At 52.2% G+C, this 22,791-nt stretch overlaps 1 protein-coding gene across 2 annotated transcripts in view; it reads right to left on the bottom strand.

Annotated features, from left to right (window-relative positions):
- Positions 1-8,476: 8,476 nt before the first annotated feature.
- The window catches only part of TSPAN15 (tetraspanin 15), a 66,295-nt gene continuing 51,980 nt past the window's right edge, over positions 8,477-22,791 (bottom strand). The window contains exons 4-8 of one of the 2 annotated variants that reach the window (XM_029201211.1): positions 18,695-18,790; positions 15,999-16,115; positions 11,322-11,369; positions 9,690-9,806; positions 8,477-9,304 (exon numbers count right to left, since the gene is read on the bottom strand). In XM_029201211.1, coding sequence (XP_029057044.1) covers positions 9,155-9,304; positions 9,690-9,806; positions 11,322-11,369; positions 15,999-16,115; positions 18,695-18,790 — 528 coding nt within the window. In that variant the 3' untranslated portion in view covers positions 8,477-9,154. The remainder of the gene's footprint in view (positions 9,305-9,689; positions 9,807-11,321; positions 11,370-15,998; positions 16,116-18,694; positions 18,791-22,791) is intronic. The other variant, XM_029201210.1, reaches the window with a different exon arrangement.

Below are 22,791 nucleotides of genomic sequence, written 5' to 3'. Positions count from 1 at the left end.
AATAGAAAATATGAAGAGACCAATCACTAGTAATGAAATTGAAACTGTGATTAAAAATCTTCCAACAAACAAAAGTCCAGGACCAGATGGCTTCACAGGTGAATTCTATCAAACATTTAGAGAAGAGCTAACACCCGTCCTTCTCAAACTGTTCCAAAAAATTGCAGAGGAAGGAACACTCCCAAACTTATTCTATGAGGCCAACATCACCCTGATACCAAAACCAGACAAAGATACTACAAAAAAATAAAATTACAGACCAATATCACTGATGAATATAGATGCAAAAATCCTCAACAAAATACTAGCAAACAGAATCCAACAACATATTAAAAGGATCATACACCATGATCAAGTGGGATTTATCCCAGGGATGCAAGGATTCTTCAATATACGCAAATCAATCAATGTGATACACCATATTAACAAATTGAAGAATAAAAACCATATGATCATCTCAATAGATACAGAAAAAGCTTTTGACAAAATTCAACACCCATTCATGATAAAAACTCTCCAGGGCTTCCCTGGTGGCGCAGTGGTTGAGAGTCCGCCTACCGATGCAGGGGACACGGGTTCGTGCCCCGGTCCGGGAAGATACCGCATGCCGCAGAGCGGCTGGGCCCGTGAGCCATGGCCGCTGAGCCTGCGCATCCGGAGCCTGTACTCCGCAACGGGAGAGGCCACAACAGTGAGAGGCCCGTGTACCGCAAAAAAAAAAAAAAACCTCTCCAGAAAGTGGGCATAGAGGGAACCTACCTCAACATAATAAAGGCCATATGTGACAAACCCACAGCAAACATCATTCTCAATGGTGTAAAACTGAAAGCATTTCCTCTGAGATCAGGAATGAGACAAGGATGTCCACTCTCACCACTATTATTCAGCATAGTTTTGCAGCACTATTTACAACAGCCAGGTCATGGAAGCAACGTAAATGCCCATTGACAGACGAATGTATAAAGAAGAGGTGGTACATATATACAACAGAATATTACTCAGCCATAAAAAGGAACAAAATTGAGTCATTTGTTGAGACATGGATGGATCTAGAGACTGTCATACAGAGTGAAGTAAGTCAGAAAGAGAAAAACAAATATTGTATATTAACACATGTGTGTGGAACCTAGAAAAACGGTACAGATGAACCGGTTTGCAGGGCAGAAGTTGAGACACAGATGTAGAGGACAAACGTATGGACACCAAGGCGGGGAAAGCCACGGGGGGGGTGGGGATGGTGGTGTGATGAACAGGGCGATTGGGATTGGCATGTATACACTGAAGTGTATAAAATTGATGACTAATAAGAACCTACTGTATAAAAAAGTAAATAAAAAGAAATACAATGACATCGTATTCTATGTATCATTATGCAGCTAGCTTTTCCATTCAACACTGCATTCTTTTTTTTTTTTTTTTTTTTTTTTGTGCGGTACGCAGGCCTCCCACTGTTGTGGCCTCTCCCGTTGCGGAGCACAGGCTCCGGACGCGCGGGCTCAGCGGCCACGGCTCACGGGCCCAGCTGCTCCGCAACATGTGGGATCCTCCCAGACCGGGGCACGAACCCGTGTCCCCTGCATCAGCAGGCAGACTCTCAACCACTGCGCCACCAGGGAAGCCCCAACATTGCATTCTTAAGCTCTGATACGTAGAGCTTTGATTCCTTCACTTGAAGTGCTATATAATATTCCACTGGAAGAACATACCACCTGGTAGGGATTCGCTCCCTTTTGGCAAACACTCAGGCGGTTTCCCATTTTTCACTATTACAAACAGCACTGCGATGGACATCCTGGTCACCATTCCTAGTGCACCTATGTGCATGTCTAGGGCTCACCCATGTGGGTGGGCCACGGGCAGCGGAGATTCTGGTCCCCGAAGCCCAGGGCCTGGGTGCCTCCTCCCTTTACCTAGAGAACTCATAAATATTATCACTTTCTCTATAAGCACTGGAGAAAGTGAAAGAAGTGCCATAATCGCACATTTTTAACTTTACTGTGTCTTTTTCTTTTTTAATCAAGAATTTACTTCCTTTATAACTTCACTGCCTCTCTTTCCTTGTATGTGTGTCTGTGTGTGTGTGTCTGTGTGTGTGTGTCTGTCTGGTGGGAGGCAGAGAATGCCTGTCCCTCGGATGAGGTTTCTGTGGCCCTTGTCCCTGTTTGTTCTCATAATGCTTTGTGCTTACCCTTTTCCTTTGCATCCTGCGAATGCCTCTCCATCTGGTCCTTTGTACCTCTCATTCGATTTTTGCACTTTCAGGTCTACTATTTATTGCAACCAATGCAAGTTGTAACTCAGCTCCTGTATTTTTTGTTTACCATTGTCTCCTCCCATGAATTGCCCTCATTTAATAGAAGCTGTATTCTCTTGTACCTTATATAGAGCCTAAAGTACAAATATTCTAACTTTGCTGATAAAATCTATTGCTGAGGAAGGTTATATACTCTGAGGCACATATTCATTTGACATATTTATTGAGCATCTGTGTGTGTCTTGTGAGGTGCTAGAGCTACAGTGATTATAAGATACAGCCCCTGCCCTCTCGTCCTCCTTTCCCCTTGGCTGCATCTTTTTTCATAGGCCCATTTTTTTCCCTGGTGACTCTTCCTCTAATGAAGAGTTCTTTCTATGGGCCTTTGTTGGATGCATGGATTGTCCCAGCTCCCACTTGGGGCCCCCAGACCCAGATGGAATCTTCCTCACAGATCTAAGGTGGAAGATGTTGCGCTATGTGGTACCCAGCCAGGTCCTGGCCAATGTTCTCCACGTGCTGGTTGCCCTTCTGGGTGTGAGACCCTGTTCTAGTTCTCCAGGCAACATGGCGCAGGAGGCTTCGGGTGGCTCTTCGCAAGCGAGTCAGTTTCTGAGACCCATCTTTGCTGCCAGCAGGGTCCAAATGATTCTAAAGGGGCCTCCACTGCCAGAGGCTCTCCAGCATCACCTTGGAGGGAGGACAGCAAAGGCTAGTCATAAAAACCCCATCCGGGCCCTCACTAATGGCATCTTAGCCTGAGTCCTTGCTAGAAGCTGCTACAAGAGCTGCCTCAAGTACAGGCTTAGTTTCTTAAGTTGATGCAGACATTTTTCTATTTGCAGCGATTTCACTGGGGTTTTCACTGGATACTGGAAGGGGGAGGGGCAGCCATGGCATGTTCACTTTGGCAGATGGAGGAAAGAAGCAGGGAGAAGGAGGGGGCGGTACAGCCATGACAGGGCAACAGGTGCATTGAATGGCCACCCCCTGAGCCACCACACCTGGAAACCCTTAGATGCTCCTCTGGAGAGGAGGCGAGAGAGGCCCTCTGGGGTACAAAGATTTGACCAGGCTGACAGCCTGCAGAGCAGGGCAACACGCCAAGCCTGGCCCTCTGGGGTTCACATGTGGGTTACAAGGGGCCCACTGAGTCCCGGAGCCCCGCCCAGCGCAGGTGCCCCGTGCTCCGGGCCACTTCCGTTCCCTCCGCCAGCGTCTGCTCACTGAGCACCCACCACGCTCCACCACCAGTGCTGAGTGCCGGGGAGACAGCAGTGCACGGAGCAGGCAAAATCCCGCCTGTCAGTGGCTCAGTGGGCGAGACGGAAAACGGCAAAACAAATCAGGAAAATATTATAAATACGTGCGGTGGCCGCTATGTTACGATGGTTGCTCGTCCACACGGCCTGCTCAGGCCTACTCAGGGCCGGGGCAAGGGCTTGGGGCAGGGCTGGCTGCGGAGCCCTCACAGAGCAACAATTGGACCTGCATGGCTTCCTGTCAGCCCACGGCGACCCGCCGGGCAGAGGTGCTTATCCTCCTTCCAGAGCCAGAAGCTGCCCTCCAGGGCCCAGCTGCCCCACTGCTCCGCCACCCTCCCAGCCTCATTCGAGGCCCCTCTGCGGCTGTCCGAAGGCCGAGGCCTCCCTCTGGTGGTCGCATGATGCTGGGGGCTGAGGCTGTGCTGGCTGAGCAGGGTAGCGGGCTTTCACCCCGGGCTCCCGCTCAGGCGGCACTGGACCAACAGGTGATCCCGACAGGATGTGGGCAGAGCGCTTCAAATCCTGGTTCTTCCCTCTATACCACGAACCGACCTAAGCCCCAGTTTCCTCACCCGCAAAACGGGAATAAAGCACCTGTGACGACTAACGAGAATGAAGACTAGAATGTGCTAAGCATGGTGTACCTCCGCCCACCACACACACGCCCTCACACCACACAGCCACCTAGGGACAGTCAATAATAGTAACCTACTGTTAGTATCCAGCCTCCGTTTCCCAGTTAACAATCACTTATTGAGTGCCTACTAGATGCAGATACCTATAGTATTTTAGCCTCACCTTTTGGCCCGCTCCTTGGGGTACGGTCTGAAGGGCACACTCCGGCGGCAGCCACAGCGCCGGCCCGGGCTCTGGTCGGCGTGGGGCGGGGGTGGGGGGTGGAGTTTGCGTTCTGGGCGTCAAGCCGCGGGCCGGCAGCGCCACCTAGTGGCAATATGCAGCCATGCCAGGAGACGTGCTTTTTGCCTTCCTGGGCTCTCAGGATTGCAAATCAGGCTCCCTCCAAGGGCTCAGACTGTGGGAGGCCATCGCCGGGAACCAGCAGCCCCATATTACTGTGCACGTCCCAGGCCCCAGGCGGATGGTAGGCAGGGCAGGGGCTTGGAAGGAACCAGGTTCTGGGGTTGCTGGTGGAGCCACTTGGTATACAATTTACTAGTCTGGCCTCAGTTTTCTCCATCTGCAAAATAGGCAATCATAAAAATAAGTCTTTCCACACACAGAATTGAAACTCAAAGGAGATGGGGAAAGGGAATGTGGAAGAGTTGAGAGCTGGATCTTTCTCACGAGATGATAGGTAGAACCGTGCGAGCTAAGAATGAACTGGGTAAGCCCTGCTGACAGGAACAAAGGACATGGATGAGGCCAGAATGGTAGGTAGGACCTCCAATGCCAGGCTAGCACGTGGGGGACCAAGGGCCTTGGAGTCAGACATGTTCTCAAATCCTGGCAGTATCACTTACTAGATGGGGGACCCTAGGCATGTTCCTCAACCCTTCTGATCCCAGTTCCCTTTTCTATAACATGGTTATTATGGACCATCATTATCGGTAAAAATAGATGAGCATGGAGCTGGTGCACAACAAGCATGAAAAAGGGGGGCAGCTGTTACTTGATTGATTCTGTGGGACAGTGGAGAGAGGTCACCCAAAGAAGGGGTCATCTTCTCAAAGACAGGGGTGGAGGAGGGATAAATTAGGAGGTTAGGATTAACATACACACACTACTATATATAAAATAGATAACCAACAAGGAGCTACTGTACTGCACAGGAAACTCTATCCAATATTTTGTAATAACTTATAAGAGAAAAGAATCTGAAAAGAATAGATTTATATTACCAATATATTATCAGTTATAGATATGTAACTGTGCTGTATACCTGAAACACAACATTGTAAATCAACTATACTTCAATAAATACATATATATAGATATATATACACACACATAGATAAAAAAGGAAATGCAAAGTAAGATCACGACGATTTATCACCACACACCCATTAGAATGACCAAAATTTAAGAGACTGGCCATACCAAATACTGGCAAGGATGTAGAGGAACAGGGACTCTACACTACTGGTCAGGATATAAAATCATGCAACCACTGTGGAAAATACTTTGGCAGTTTCTTATAACATAAACCTAAACATACACTTACCATATGATCCAGCTATTCCACTCCTAGATATTTACCCAAGGGAAATGAAAGTATATTTCTGTACAAAGACAGGTACATGGATGGTCATAGCAACTTTATTTGTATTAGAAACAACCAAAAACCTGGAAACAACACAAATGTCCATCAATAGGTGATTGGATAAACTATGGCAAAGCCATACAAAGGAATAATACTCAGCAATACAAAGGAATGGACTACTGATCCGTGCTAGGAAATGAATGAAACTCAAAATAGTTACGTTAAGCAAGAAACGGCAGACAAAGAGAAGAGTCCATGCTGTATGAATCCGCTTGTATAAAATTTTGGAAAATATAATGTATAGAGACAGAAAGCAGATCCATGGTCACCTGGAGATGGGTTAGCAGGTGGTGAGAAGGGCTATAAAGAAGGAATCCCCAAGGGGCAAGAGGAAATTTCTTTAGCATGGTGGGGTTGTTCATTGTCTCCATCGTGATGATGGTTTGACTAGTGATATATTTGTCACGTTAAATGTGTGTGGTTTATTTTAGGTTGAATATACCTCAATATACTGTTAAAACAAAGTTTGGAGAATACTATTTGGAATTTTTATACTAACCCAGTCTTCCTTAATGCATTTTATTGTTTTGTTTTTCTTATAAATATATGAGAAGCAAAAAAGTCCCAAATCAAAGCCTACAAATCTCCCCCGGCTTCACAAATATTGTGGGCTGCACTGATATCATTTTCTGTGTGTGCCACGGTGAGGGAAAATGACTCACTTTGAGGGTCATTCTTCCATCCTTGTGTTACAAGGGGCCAGGATGATGTAACTGCTTTTGAAGCACAAAGGGTGCAAAGCAGGGGCAGCCCAACCACAGGACTGAGAAAGGCCTCTCCATGGGTTCCGTGTGTTTTCAGGAGAGGTGAGTGGCTGAGGTTTCAAAAAAAAAAGAAGAGCTAAGTGTCCACGGCACTCAGCCTCCTGTGGGCACCAACCTGTGATCCCTGGTGCACAGAAGCAGCAGTGGGAGGTAGAGGGTTGTTGGTGAGTGGTGGTGAGAAGAGGGAGGACAAGGTGACCAGAGGTTTCCAGGTTCCAGGGTAATGTGACTTTGGATAAGCAGATTCAGTGCAGTCCCAACCCCTTCGGTGCCTCTGCCATCTTGCTGTCCCAAAGGCAGCTGCCACACCCTCTGAGCACAGAGAGAATCCTCAGAGAACAGCCAGAGCCAGAGTGCCACAAGGCCACCAGCCAGACACAGAGTTTGACCTGGCCTTGAATGCACTGGTCAAAATGGGGACCAGGCAGAGGCTCCAGCAGCGGCTGCAGTGGCCACCCCATGGGAACAGCTACAGTAACAGCCATCCCAGGTTTTGCACGCTTAGTACCATGTGTCCATACGAGGCAACAGAATCAGTAGAGCAGAAGGGGCTGCATGCCAGGGAGATTCTACCCAGGTTCACATCATGGCTTTGTCACTTCAAAGTGCTTTGGGCAAGTTCACAATATGCCTCAGTCTCTCCATCAATAAAATGGAGATAACAGGATTTACCACATACAGTTGTAAGGATTAAAGGAGTTAATATCTATGTTTAGACAAGTTTCTGAGACAGAGTGTGCTCAGTGATGTGCTTGCTATTGTTGCATTATTCTATCCTTCAAAAAAGAAAAAATCCCTCTTCTGCCCTTTCCTACACATCAGACAATGCAGGCTTGTACATATGGCCAACCAGGCATCCTACCTCTTGTGGGTGTGATGGGCAGTTCCTTTAACACTCTTAAATTGAATTCTTCAGGTTTGGGGCTCATGCTGTTTATTTCTATTGCCCTGGCTACTAAGAACCTCACAGCAAATCTAGAAGTCAACTCTTGGGGCAGGAAGGCTTGGGTGGACTGATCCACGCAGGTCCTGCCGTCTCCAGCAGGGGGCGACCAGCACCACCCTTTGCTAGGCAGTGAGCACCGTCCAGCCCCGCCCCAGGCCCTGGAACAATGGGCTGTTTACAGTCCGATGCTATCCAGGTGCTTTCATCCTGTCCCCGAGAGTTCCTGCTGATGTTGGGGGTAGGGCCTCCCTAGGCCTGCAGAGACAAACCTTCCCTTGCTGGTCAGGCCTCTGGAACCCCCAGGGGCTTTTGAGCCACATGTAGCCTCTAGAAGAGCAGGTGATAAGTTACCAATGACCCACCCACCTCCAAGTCTTCTGACCTCTGGCTCCTCCATCCTGAGTCATGTCCCCCCTGTGCTGACCCCTGACCCTCCCATCCCCAGCCCCTGTGCACTTCTGCCATGTCCTGCCCACACTCACCAGTTTTTACTAAATAAAGCACGTTTTGTTTGGTTAAAAAAAAAAAGAGTCACTCCAGTTCTATAGCCCAAAGGTCGAGGGTGGATCTGTGGGCACTGCTCCTTCCTGGACCCCTGACTTTCCTAGTTCCCATCTACCCCACTTCCCGGAAGAGAAGACTCATGCCAGTGTGGCTTGGCCTTAGTTTCCCAGTCTGTAAAATAGGTTGTCATCTCTGCCTCTTTCCCTGAGGTTTCCCGCAAGTGAATTCCTGGCAGGAAGGATGGGCACAGGAGGCTCCAGGCCCAGTCCACAAACCAAAGGGTGAGAGAGGCCATTCCAAGCTGGAAACAGGCAGCCTCGGTTGATCCTCCTGGGCCTCAGTGTCCCAAACTGTTCCAAATCTTGGTCTCAGGGTGGCTCCCCTTCAATCTTTGCACCAACAAGGGGTTTCCAAGCCCAACTTGAGGTCTTCCTCACTCTCGACCCAAACAGCACAAACAAAAAACCAGAAAAAAAAAAAATCATGTCTTTATTGTCTGATTAATAAACTGGCTTGGAGGGGGAAGAGTAATGGGGGGAACAGCTAGCTTTGATTAGTCGGAAACTCCTGTTAACTGTGTACAAAATGAATGCTATAAAATCAGGTACAAAACAGGGTCAACAAAGCAGCAGCCCTGGGGTGGTCTCGAGGTACCCAGGAGGCTGAGAAACGGACCCAACGTGGCCTCAAGGTGAGGCCGAAGGACTGGGACCTGAGGTCTGCACCCCACCCCTCTGCTCCTTCACCTCGGGGCACACATGCTCTCCTCCCTCCCTGATTACAAATCACTATAAAACTGCCCTCAAAGGGGCACAAACACCAAGGCCAAGGCACTACCAGAAATGAAATGGGTCCGGAGCCCAGTGCCAAGCTCCCCCTTCCCCAGCAGCCGGAGCCTGGAGGAGGGGTCCCCTGTTCCCCACACCCAACAGGGTGGGCACGCACAGAATTCCACAGCTGGGGAGGGGCTCCGCCCCCCAGACAGGCGGTGGCCTGGGAGCCCTGAGCAAACACAGCCATGGCTTTGGTCAGTGCCGAATGTGGAGAGAGGGGCCACAGTCCTATCTGGCCCCCACGACGTGGCCTGCGCAGCGATGTCCTGTCACGGTCCTTCTGGAGCTGCCGCCCCAGGCCACGGCCCTAATTGGGGTAGCACATGCAGCACCCCGTGCCTGCTGCCTCCACGCTGGGTTTGGTGCTGGGTCCCAGGAGCCCATCGGTGACAGAGTGCTCTGTGATGATGTCCTCCACCCGGGTGATGTACAGGAATGTCAGCAGCACCCCCAGGAACTGAGGAGAAGGGGCAGGGTGGGTGAGAGCCTGCTGGCCATCTGGGTGGCCCTCTCCGGCAGTCCCTAGCCCCCACTACCCCAATGGCCCCAGCCTGGGCCCTCCTCTGCGCCTGCTGGGAAATCCCAGAGACCCTCCATTCTGCGACTCCTATTCCCCCCCCAGCTATGTCACTCACTTTCTAGGCCATTCACCCCCTCCTTCCAACCCTCCACCCCTCCCAGGGTGAGCCCAGGTGGCTGGTCCAAGAGCTCTCTTCACCCCAGCCCTCTGTGCCTAGTCTGCACCCTGTAATCACCAAGCCACACATCACCTGAAGCCACAGCCCGCCCACACCATCCCCACTTCTAGCTCCCCTCCCTGGGTGGGGGGGGGACCAGCACACCTGGGGGAGCAGGATGCCTAGCAGGAGGCCCGCCATGATGGTGTAGTTGTCCATGAACCAGATGAGCACGGCATTGGTGCAGCCCCGCACGTAGATGACATTCTGCACGCTGAGGCGCTGCCGGGGAGGAGCCTGGCTGAGCACTCGCCTGGGAGCCCTGGTCCCAACTCTGCCACTCACCCCAGGTCCAGGCGAGTCCCTCAGCCTCTCTGGGCCTCAGTTTCTCGTATGCAATGTGATGAGAAGGTGGCTCTAGATCACTGGGTCTCAGCAGGCGGTACCGCTCCCTAGAGAGCACTGCGGACATTGTGGTGGCACTTCTGGTTATCACTGCGATCGGGGCTGGGGGCTGAGGGACTGTAGAGCTCAGGGCAATCCTACTCCATGGACAACTTTCCAGACTACCTGCGTCTTAGATGTCCCCTGGGCATCTGGATGGGTGAAAAGCCATCCATAATTATCTGAGCCCAAAGCCTAACTCCAGGGACATAAAAACCAAAGTGTTTTCTGCATGTCTTTACTATGCACTGAATTCTGTAGAAAGAATATTAGATAAAGTAAGGAATAATTATACTTTATTTTGTTTGCAACTTTATCAAGAATTGTTCACCATTTTGAAAAACCATGTCAATGGCAAAAATACGCCCATGGTAATGCAAGTTGTCCACACAACACCCCTCCCAAGTATCAGAAGCCCCTGGCAGTGTAAACACCCAACCACTTCGCTTTTTCTGTCTAGTGCCTGAACATGTACGTGTTGAAATATGGTATATGGTTGTAAATTGTTTTATCTTATTTCTCCTTTTATCTCAAATCATTACGTTACTTGTTTTGGAATTATGTGTGTAGGTAGGTTATATTATCTGTGAATTTCACTTTGGAATAATAAATAGGGCATTACCAAGTGTTTAATATAAAAACTGGCCATTGGGTTTGATGGCTGGAGAACCACTGCTGGTCTGTGGCTCTGCGTGTTAAATGTGTGTCAGAATCACCTGCTGGCGCCACCCCAAGAATGCCCGTTTCTAAGAAGTTCCCAGGTCGGGGGCGGGGGGGTGGAAGGCGCTGCTGTTGCTGCTGGTCGGGGGACCTCACTTTGAGAACCACTGCTCAGAGGCATCTCAAGTCGTCACTATTTTCAGCTTCCTTCTCAGCACCACCCCAGCTTGTCTCCAAGTCCAGGAGAAATGCCCAGGAAGCTGAGCCAGGAGGGACCTTCCAGAGGCTCTCTTCCCCAAGGGACTCCTGGGTCCCAGGCTGAGGAAGCCAGTGTGCATCGTCTGCAAAAGGGCAGCTCCAAGGGCAGAGGCAGGCTGGTGCTGAGCGCGGCCAGGCACAGGGACATGCTGGGGGCACTGGCAGGGGCACGGTGGCCTCGGTGGCCTCACACATTAGGTGCTCGGCACACCCTGGCAGCCAGCCTTTCCCAGCCTGGGGGGATTCTTCGCTCCCCGAGTCCTCCTGTTCTGGGTAGGGCAGAAAACCTGGGCAGTCCCTGGCTCCTTTTCACAGCCAGGAATGTTGGGAAATCTCAGCAGCCAGGAGCCTCACCCCTGGTAGCCCATCTGATCACCCTGGAGATGGGACAGGAAGGGCAACCTTTCTGGAGGAAAGAGATTTCAAAGACGTTACCTCCTTGTCAATAGTTCTGTAGCCGCACATGGTGTTGACAACTTCTGTCTGAAAGAGAAATGTGTATTAGCTAACACTTACATAGTGTTTACTCTAGAAGACATTTATTCCCCCTGACCCCCATTTTATAGTGCACAGAGAGTTGCACTGCCCAGTATGGTTGGAGCTGAGATTCCCACCCCGGCAGCCTGGCTCAAGTCGGCATCTTAACCTCCCGCCTCCAAGAAATGCACAGGGAGGACAGGCGGGAAGGCCAGTTCCGTGGCGCTTCAGTGGGAGGCCCACTACTCCACCCGTGGCAGCCTAGGAACCCAGAGGAAAGGGCACTGCCCCAGGCTCCCTTACTGCAGCCGCCCCAGAGCCCAAGCTTTGCTGATATGGTTATGGGTTGTCTGAGGTCAGGGCTGGGCCGCTCCCACTACGCTGGCTCTTATGAAAGAAAATCCCAGACCACAGCCAGGGCCCTGGCCAGCTGGGGATTACCTGAGGGCAAAGCCAGGCCTCTGACCACACTTCCCTGCTCCTGCAGACAGCCACCCACCAGTGGAAGGACCGCCCAACCTCCTTCCTGGGAAGAGAGCTGCTCTCAGGAACTCCCAGCGGCTGACTAATCTAGGCGCAGGGGAAGCTGTGGTCGGCCCTAGACCCATCAAATCTCTTCCCAGCAGACCTATAACACAGGACTGGCAGGGGCACTTCCCATCACTGCCTGAGCCCTTGTATAGTTTCCTCTATTTTCTAGAAGGTGAGAGAAAGCTCGATGTCCTGGTCCCATCCCTTCACATCTAAGTGAAAGCTGCTGTGGGACCAGGGTGCCACAGGTTCCAGCAGTAATGCAGGACAGTGAAGTGGCCAGTATGGTCTCTGACATCATGTTACCTGGTCCAGGTCCTGCTCTGCCACTTAGGAGCTCTGTGACCGACCTTAGGTGGGCTGCTGAGGGACTAGCACATGCAGGCACTCAATAAGGATTTGTTGAATGAATGAATAGCTTCCCTGGTCTGTTCCATAAAGCAATGGTGATCTAAGAATGTACCCCACGGAGCTGTTTTGAATATAAAGTGAGATATACACATAAAGGGCTTATCCCAGGGCTGGGCACATGGCAGAACACAGACATGCTGGCTGGAGTGACTCTGGACACGATCCCAGCCCCTGGAAGGCAAGGAGGGCTGTCTACTCTCTTTCCAAAAGAGTGGGTTGAACCTCAGGCGTCATCTAGATCAGTCTAAATGTCAGGGCCTGATGTGTGAGCAAAATAACCTCTCTCAGTCTAGACTGTCCCCCAGGAGCCCTCAGACCCCAAAACACTGAGCATCCACTTCATGTCAGTCGGCATTTGTGGCCCCCCAGGCCAAGAACATGACCCCCAGGGAGAAGGTCAGGCCTGGGGAGCAAGTGCACGAGGGCATGATGGGAACAGGTGCTTCCTACCTCATTTGTTCATTCATTCAGTCATTACTGAACAAATACTGAGCACTCATTATGTACCATTCTCTGTTCTAGGTGTTGGGAATATAGACGAACAAAAAAAGGTCCTTGCCTTCATGGAACTTTTATTCTAGGGAGGGAGACAGACAATGAACATAATAAATAAGTAAACTATATGGTATGTAAGAAGGTGACAAGAATAAACTTACTCTTCACTGTGCTTCCAGCCCTGGAGGTGGAACCACAGCTCCTGCCCCTCAGGGAACAGACATGCAGCAGCAGAGGCCTCCCTAACCCTAGAGCCCAGAACTCTTCTCTAGGCCCCAGGGTGACTCACCTAGATATCTATGCAAACAGTAATTCTGGGTGGTTTTTTAATGAGATTAACATTTTTTGGTTTTGGTTTTGTTTTAATTAGTTTATTTAATCTATTTATTTTTGCCTGCGTTGGGTATTCGCTGCTGCACGAGGGCTTTCTCTAGTTGCGGTGAGCGGGGGCTACGGGCTTTCTCTAGTTGCGGTGAGCGGGGGCTACTCTGCGTTGTGGTGCACGGGCTTCTCACTGCGGTGGCTTCTCTTGTTGTGGAGCACGGGCTCTAGGCGCTTGGGCTCCACTAGTTGTGGCGCACGGGCTCAGTAGTTGTGGCTCACGGGCTGTAGAGAGCAGGCTCAGCAGTTGTGGCGCACGGGCTTAGTTGCTCTGGGGCATGTGGGATCTTCGCAGACCAGGGCTCGAACCCGTGTCCCCTGCACTGGCAGGCAGATTCTTAAACACTGCGCCACCAGGGAAGCCCCCAATGAAATTAACATTTAAGTCAGTAGCCTGAGTAAAGCAGATTACCCTCCCTAACGTGGGCAGGCCTCATCCAATCAGTTGATGGCCTGAATAGAACCAAAGGGCAGCCCTTCCCCCCGAGTAAGGGAGAATTCTTCCTGCCTGACTTCAAATGTGAACTGAAACACTGGGTTTTCCTGGGCCTTGAGCCTGCCAGCCTTAAAACAGGAACTACATCATCAGCTCTCCTGGTTCTCAGGCCTGTGGACTCAGACTGGAACTAAACCATTGGCTCTCCCGGGGCTCTCGCTTGCCGACTCACTCTTCAGATCTTGGGACTTGCCTGCCTCCATAATTCTGTGAGTCAGTTTCCTATAATAAATCTCTTTACACACACGCATCCTGTTGATTCTGTTTCTCTGCTGAACAAGCCAGCAAGTCCCTTCCGGGTGGGACACTCCTCATGTAATGCCTGGTGCATGTGGAGGGTATGAAGACCTGTTCCCCTTGCCCCAATATGGGACAGCTCTGAAGGATTATCGCAGGACATTCCTGGAGAGGCAGCTGAGGCCCCCATTGAGCCTGCATCATTGCTCAACCTCTCCCTCTGCCCAGCCCAGCTTCTGTCACCTCCCTTACAGGTGTCAATCCTGAGCACACCTCCTACTAAACCTCCTGCTCACTAACCAGCATGTCAGAGCCCACTTCCCGGACAGCCTTAGCTGTGACACCTGGACCACTGCACTAGCCCCTAACCAGACTCCCCACGTCACCTCTGCTCCCACAGCAGACAGGGTGGTCCTGGTAAAGCCTAAGTAAGATCTGCTACTCAGCTACTAAAGCCCTGTCACTTGACTGCTTGTCACTCAAGGGAACCTAAGTCCTGACCACGGCCATCAGGGCACCCATGACCTCCCTGACTTTGTCTGCCACTCTCCTCCCCCACACTCACTCTGCTCCAGCCACACTGGTCTCTGCACTGTTTCTCAAACTCACCAGGGCAACTCCCACCTCAGGGCCTTTGCACTTGCTGTTCTCTCTGCCAGGAGTTCCCATCCCCAGATACACATGGCTCACTCCCTGACTTCCTTCAGGGTTTTACTGAGGACCTACCTTCTCAGTATCTAAAATTGCAATCCTCCACGCCCCTGCTTTATTTTTCTCCTTAGCATTTATCATCTTCTAGCATACTATCTCTTTTACTTATTTATTTTTCTTGTCAGTTCTACCCACTAGAAAGAATGTCAGCTCCATGCAGGCAAAAGTTCTCTGTGTGTTTTCTGTACCCTCAGAATGTAGAACCACATCTGGCAGGTCCTCAATAAATACTCGTTGAATGAATGAATGAATACAAGTTGGGCTTCCACATCTCAACCTGGACCTTCAGGTGCCACTGCCTTGGGTGATGAAGTTCAGGGTCACCCCCCGTAGGCCTCCCTAAAAAACCCGGGCTCTTCCCCAGCACTCCCCTTGCACAGAAAGCTACCCTAAAATGGCAGCTACAATTTCCAAACAAACCTCCCCTCCTGGTCCAGCCTTTTTAGGGCTAATGCACTTGGCACTGGCTCCCTGACTCACTGGGTGAGGCCCCCACCCCTACCAGCAGCTGTGCGGTTTACAGAATCCGGAAGTGGGCACAGAATGGTGGAGCATCAGAAGAGAAATGTTCCATGACTCTTCAGGGTGTGAGTAATTGCAAAGCTCTCCGCCTCATTCCAACCCAGAAACCATGCAGTTTGGGGACACATTAGTCAAACACAGGATTGACCAAGCCTCTCATTTATTAGCAGTGACAGCACAGGGCAGCCTCCCAAGGGGCCAAGGAGGCAACAGAGCTGAGAGGATCCCACTGGGGAGAGGTGGAGGCTGACGGTTACATCACCAGACCCCTTCCAAATACCCTGTTGCTGATGGTGACCAGGACATCAAGCCCAAAGTCCACCAGCAATGCCCACAGTGCAGGCCCTGCTCTGGTCCTCTGGCTACGGCTGTCAAGCCAGCCACCCTGCTAAGCCCCCCCGGCCTGGACCTTCTCCTACTCCTTGTCTGGCTTGCACAGGAGTCCAGGGTGCAGCTCTGACAATGGCTGCCTGAATTTCATCCCAGCTCCATCAACCTTGGGCAAAGCACCTAAACTTTTGGTTCCTCAATTTTCTCATCTGTACAGTGGGTGAAATAACGGTACCTACCTCACAGGGTTGTTGAAAAGACTAAATGAGTTAATACAACTAAAGAACCTAGAAAAGGCCAGCACATGTTAAGTGCTCAGTAGATGTTAACGACCGCTACTAATAAGACAAGACTTCCCCGCCCCCCCTCCCAGATTCACCCCCTTTAGTAGCCCTCGAGGCTCAGGAAGCCTCGACAATGACCACCACCTCCTGCCTGCTGCACCCAACCATCTCCACCACCCGTCCTGAAAGGTAAGAGAAGCGTTTGACCAGCCGGGAAGCCCCAGGAGCAGTGGGTACCGTGTTTCTGAAGCAGCAGGTGTACGGCACCCCGCAGGCCAGGGGTCCGGGGGCATTGCAGTCGTGGTACTGGTTTTTGCTCCAATCTCGGTAGTCTTCTCCGCCACAGCACTTAAACTGAGGGATGGAACAAGCGGGGAGGAGAGCTGCCATCACCGCCGGGGCCCCGGGCAGACGGCAGGGAGGGGCCCTGCCGGGGGATGGACGATGTGATTTATGATGGGGGTCACCCTGGTAGGGGGAGCTACAGGCAGCAAATGAGGCATCTGTTGTGGGGTCAGAGTTCGCCAAAAGCGGCATGGCTGCCCAACAGGTAGTGAGCGCCCCGTCACTGGAGAGGCATGCGAGCCAAGGCTGGGTAGCCTTTTGGTGGGATAGCGGGGTGGTGACTAAACACTGGAGGGAACATCCTTCCTTGACAACCGGGCTCCATCTTCACATCCCCAGGGCAGGCGCTCAACCCGAGGAGCTGGCCTTTAAGGTCCCAGAGAATAGGATTCTAGGGAAGCCCCACAACCCAGGGGTCCCTGAACCACACTGACCTTCTCCTCACCTGCCCCAGCTCTGCCTGTCCTGCCCTTAGCAAAGGGGCACACACCTCACACCCTGGCCTGGGCTCAGGACTGAAGCGATGGCACAGCTGGCATCATTTTCCCCTTAGCTTAGCCCCTCCCTGCATCTCCCCCTGTACAGATGCCAACGCCTGGGGGAAGCAGTTACTCCACTGAGATGCTGGTGTGTGCCGGGCATTGTTCTGTGTGCCAGAGAGACAAGGGGCAGCCAAAGCACCACAGCCCTGCCCATATGGGACACATCTGCAGAGGGAGACAGAGAGGAATCAGCATTGTGAAAAGGACAGTGAGGTAGTGCTGGGTACCAGGGATACGGCAAACAGGGGAAGGAGTGGGGAGGTCGGGAAAGGCCTGAGGAGATGTCATTTAATCTGAAATAGGAACAACAGGAAAAAGCCGGTCAAGACATGCAAAGACCCCACGCAGAGACGAGGTGGTTATATTTCAGCAGCAGGTGTGCCTGGAGCAGAGCCAGCAAGAATGGAGGACATGAGGCCAGACCGTGAAAGCCCTGTCAGCCAGAACCAGCAGGGAGCTGGGATGGTATTCTGAGTGACAGAAAGTCACTACAGGGTTTAACCAGGGGAGTGATATGATCCAAGGTCTTAGTAAAAACACAAAGCAGATACCCCTTCAGAGTCCCCATAGAGCCTTTTAGGTTATCAGTTTGAGGGACCTGGAAGTGCCTCTTTGGGGTACAGTGCAAAGGGCATTTGCTTTGCCATCAGACAGGCCAGAGTTCAAATGCTCACACTACCGGTAACTCCATGCTGTGTGACTTTGGGCAAGTCAGTGATCCTCTCTGGGCCTCAGATCCTCAACCATAAAGCAGGAAGAGCAACGTCAGCTTTGCACAGCTGAGCTGAGAATTACAAAGGGAAGCCATGCATGAGGCATTCAGCACCAAGCAGGGTGCCCAGTGAGCATGAGTCATCCCGCCATTCCACCCTGGAAGAAATGAAAATTGCGAGCCAGCTGAAGGTTGGTTCCAATAAAAGCATTTTGCTCCACTTGATGGCCAGAGCTGGCAGGCACATCCCTGGCAAAGAAGGGCCTCCCAGAGGCTGCACCTGTTGTGACTACATGGAAGGCCTGAGCCAAGGGTGTGGCCACTACGGGTGGCCCTGGGTGCGGTGAGACGTTTGTCCCCACTGAGGGCTAGCATGGGAATCAGGCCAGCTGACGCCCCCAAGGTCACATCCAAAGAAGCACTGCCAGGGTTGAGCGGGCCCTCGGCCCTCAAACTCTGCTTGTCCTCACCTAGTAGGACATGAGGATGATGACCACTGCAGCTGACACTGACCTAGGTCTCATCATTTGCCTGGCACTGCTCTAACCACCTCTGAAACAGGTTGAGGCAATCTCACAACGACGCCAAGAGGAAGGGACCAAGTATCCCCTTGAGGCAGATGAGGAGGCTAAGGCGCAGGAGGACTAAGTGAGATTGATGTGTAGAAGCCCCCGAGGGCAGCAGCTTGCCCTGCAACTGCTATTATTATTACACCCACAGATTTGGGTGGACCTTGGGAAGAGGGATGACATCCCCAAAGGACAATTATCACATTCAAAGAAGTGTCATCGAGGAAAAGCAGAAGTCTTGTTCTGTTCCCCCATGCAGGGGGATATGGAATCGGGGAAGAGCTCTCTCCCCATCGGGGCTGTCCTTGACTTGGCAAGGCAGTGAGCTCCCCATCACTAAAGGGTCCTGGCAGGGGGAACTTTGAACTGGGTGGCTTGGAGGTCACTCCCACCTCAAAGAAGCAGGATCTTTACCCACTGGAGAGGGGCACCCTGAGGCACTGCCAGGTGGCTTGTAGCTACCCCTGACCTTGTTCTTTTTTTTTTTTTCCAGGAGGGGAGGGCCCGTGTACCTGGAGAGGAACAGGTAGGGCAAGTATATTGTGGGGGAAGCACATGGGTAGAGAGCTGGTTGAGAAGGTCAGGCCCTGGCATCCCTACCCTTGGCAGCCATCCATGGCCCACTCTTGCCTCCCAACGTGGCCAGCCACCTGCTTTGGGAATGGATAAGCCATGTGACCCTCACCCCCACCCTCTTGAGCGGGGTCCCCAGTAGGGGACAAAGGGCATGGGAGGCAGATGTCTGACCCAAAGCGCCTGGCTCACCTCCTTCTGAACAAAGTCCATGATGTTTTTGAAGTCCAGATCGTCATAGTAGTTCTCGATTCCTCTTCGAATGTTGTCATTCAGAAAGTCGATGGTCTATTTAGACAGAGAAATTACAAAGGAAGAAGGGCACACATCCCCAGAGTCCCACCCGAGATTTCCCAAAAGTAGGAATTGAACCAGAGTGCCCACATGCTCAGGGGGCCCCTGCCCCTACCTGCACAAAGCACCCCTTCCACGCCCCCAGTGCCCATCGGATGCAGGAATGGTGCACCTCATTCCTTTACAGATCAAACAACCCATCCAGGCCAGGGCTGGGACTCAGCTGCTCAGGTTCCTGGCCTGGCACTCCTTCTACTGCCAAAGACAGGCCTGTGCTGGAATGTTCCCTTTGCCCTCCAGGCCTTCTCTCCACTCTCCTCTCCTATCCAAGCTCTTGTTCTACAGATAAGGAGGCCCAGAGAGGGAGCTTGATTCTCCCCAGATCACCGAGCAGGTCTCAACTCTGGTTAGGGGCCTGGCCAGGTCTCCTGACTCTCCTCCGGGCCTCTCTCTGTCACTGCAGGGAGATGACAGGGCCCACCTCCCTCTCGGGCTGGGACAATCCCCACCGGGAAGGGCGCTGGCAGGTCGCCCTCTCCCAGTCACACTGGGCCTTCTGGATCAACAGCCCGGCTGTTGTACTGGGATCCAGGAGCACAAAAGGCCCCACAGCAGGAAGGGATGGGGCGGGAGCGTGGGCAGCCCAGCTCCACACTGGCAGCGACAATCGGGGCTTTCAGAGCAGGAAGGCCCGTGTCTCATCAGAGATTGTGCTGGCACAAAGGGTGCATTCTCAGCTCTGGAGCCGGACAGTTCCCGGGGGAGGTGCCCTCAGGGTACATGGGGACAGCAGGGCCCTGGGTTCCAGGCCCCAGCTTGGGACTGCAGGCCCCATCACAGCTACTTCTCCTCTCTGGGCCTCAGTTTCCCACTTGTGAACCAACCCTGCAGGCCTATGCTTAAGACACCTCCGAGCTCTGAAGATCAAAGACTAGGCTGCGAGGGGCTGTCAGGCCTCGTGGTCAAGAACACTCCCTGCAGCCACGCAGGCCTCAGGCACTTCATTTAACTTCCAGGCCTCCATTTCTTCCTCTACGGAATGGGGGCTGGGTGCGGGGGAGAATCCTCTGCCTGGGAGGGGTTGGAGATTCAAATAAACTAAATCTACAAAAGCGCTTAGCAGGATGCCAGGCACATAGTAAGCCCTGCTGTTATTATGATAGGTCTTTCTTTTTCCAGGAGACAGATACCCTATGGTATCACTTCATACCCATTACGTCATCAGTGGAAAATGGCTAATCCCAGAAGAAATTAAGGCCCTAAGTCTTGTCCAAGAGCTGGGCCCTAGCCTGGGACCCCTCACAAACGCCCTGCAGCCCAAAGAGGTGATGTGACGTGTCCAAGGTCACCCTGCTGATCACTGGCAGAGAGATGCTGGAACCAAAGCGTCAAACTCCCGGCCTGATACACTTTAAGAAGCCAAGATAAGTATATGTATAACTGATTCACTTTGCTTTATACCAGAAACTAACACAACATTGTAAATCAACTATATACTCCAATAAAAATTAAAAACAAAAACAAAAACTCTGTGTGGGGATAGGTTATCCAAGGTAACTCCTCTGTAAAATGAGAAACAATATTAACAATCTTAAGACTCATAAAAGATCATGTGTTACCAATGATTAAAGCTAATATGGAAAACAGGAAAAAAAGAAGCCAAGATAAGAACCCAAGGTTCAGATTGGGGCCATCTCCCCAAACTATCTCCCGTATCAAAAAGAGAGGAATGAAGGATGTGACAGCCATCTCCTTCCTGAAATTTAGACACTGCTCAAAGCCAAGGTGACAAAGGAGACTGGCTCAGGGAAACCTATCTCTGTGGCCAGAAGGAAAACCCTCTGCTGATGAAAATCAGCCGCTCAGGAGCAGACCTGGGAGCTGCAGGCCTCGGGAGGCACAGGGCCAGCCCCCTTCCCGTGTGAGAGGCTCTTGCAGTCACCAGCCCTCAGCCCTGCCCAGGTCTGGCACTGGATCCCACCCAGGGCAGGGGCTCAGTGTAAGAGCTGCTTGCTGGCCACTCGACCTGGGCAGAGCAGGAGGCTGCCTGGGCTCAGGCCACCCTTCCCAGAGGCTCCCAGGTCCTGCAGCCTTTCCGACCTTGGGTACCTGCTCCTCTGGGTGATGAAGGGACAGGCCAGCCAGCTGGAGCATGGTTGGGGGTGTCGAAGAAAACAGGACACCAGGCAGGATCAGTCTGTCACCCAGGGTAGGGCAAGGGAATGAGCTCACAGCGTTAAATGGCATGGTGTAAGGGGCCCTTGGCTGAACTGAGGTGCAGGGGCTGATGTCCAAGGTCAGGGACATGTCTAGGGCCACACTCATGGGAGGCGGGGTGGCTTCCTTCCACTCTCAAGGCACTGCGGACCGTCCTGGTCCACCTACCCCAGCCCATCGGCTCACCCCTCAGCCCTCCCACTGGGTCACATGCTGTTAGGAAACAGGGTGGGATGAGGGCAGGAGGCCCAGGGCAGGGAGGAAGACAGGCGGCAGAGGGGACGCTCAGTGGCCCAAAGGGGAAAGGCTCTCCCTCCCTCTTTGGTGAGCAGCCCTGACCTCCCTCCCCAAACCAGCTTAGTCTCTGAGCATTTTCCAAAGGCACGGACTCCAAAAGAGCCCTCTTTGTGCAAATCAGGCCTTCCATCTGGTTAGCTGAACCGGGACCCTGTGGGGAAGGGAGGCCCCGCTGGAGGCCTCTCAGGATGGACAGGAGGAACAGATGGTCCCAGGCTCCACAGGCGGCAGCTGCCCCCAGTTCCCATCAGAGAGCTCTTTGGGTTCTGCTGGTTCTTGCACGTGTGCACTGCCTTTGGCACCGTGCGTGTGCGTGTGCGCGTGCGTGCCCATGCCAGAGGCGTGTGTAGAATGCTTGGGTGGTTCCTGTGGGGGTGGAGGGCATACAGGTCATTAATTAACTCTAATTAAGTGTAAAGCATGGTGCTATATCCCACAACGTCCTGAGGGACTGGGGGAGCCGCTGAGAGGACGCGCCCTGTGGGAGCGTGGAAGGGAAAAGAGAATTCTGGCTTCCTCTGCTGCGTCCAGAGGCCAAACACACACAGTGCCAGCCCCACCCTGCTCTAAACCAGGTCACACAGCAGGGGCAGCTCCAATGAGGACTAGAAAACCACCTTTCACAAATGGCTGGCATGGCCTCAGAGGCACGTGGCCCGGGCTAAATTAAGCAAAGAGTAAGCAAGCATCAAAGGCCATGGGATTTTCAGAGCACATTGTTCAAGCTACCAGACTCAAGCTACAAAGAACTGCCCTTTCTAGTTCTTTCTTTTAATCTAGTTTTAAAGATATCTGAAGCCTCTGCATCACTGCTCTCAGTGGAGGCACTTGGAGAGTTTTTAAATGAATGAGGAGAATAGCGAAGGGATGTCAGATTTCTTCTGGAGGTCATGAAAATGTTCTAAAATCGACAGTGGTGATGGTTGCACATATCTGAACGTACACTTTAAATGAGTGAATTGTATGGCATGTGAATTAAATATCAATAAAGCTTTTTTTTTTTTAGCCTAAATAAATGAGGAACTGGAGGGGTGGGGGGCATGGGGCAGCAGCTCCCCCAGGACGGCAGGGGTGGAAGGGCTGGCTGGTAGCCGGAGCCTCCCACCAGGCCTCTGGGGACGCAACTGTCCTAGTTTCCTACAGGCTGCCAGCCAGCTTCCATCACTTCATGTCCGCTTCTGAGGCCCATGCTGGGGAGGCCCAATAGCTGGCAGCTCAGCTCTCATAACGCAGAGGCGGGTGCTCAGCCTAGGACTTCCTTCCTCCCTTAGTGCCTGGGCTGAGCCAGCATCTCTGGGCTCCCCACAGTACCCCCAGAAGGTGGGGATTCATCCTCGTTGCCTCCAGACCCCAGCCTCTGCTCCAGCCCTGAGATGGGCCCCATCAGACAACCAAGGGTTGAGAGGAACCCAGGGAGTGAGAAGGAAAGAGGTGCAAACTCTGCAAGGTTCTCTGGAATACCCGGCTGGAGGTCACAGGAT

The sequence above is a fragment of the Monodon monoceros genome, unplaced genomic scaffold (assembly GCF_005190385.1).
Source record: "Monodon monoceros isolate NGI ecotype Baffin Bay Population unplaced genomic scaffold, NGI_Narwhal_1 Super_Scaffold_4, whole genome shotgun sequence".
NCBI lineage: Eukaryota > Metazoa > Chordata > Mammalia > Artiodactyla > Monodontidae > Monodon > Monodon monoceros.
Note: the sequence above shows the minus strand (reverse complement) of the source record. Positions and strands in the feature narration are given on the sequence as shown.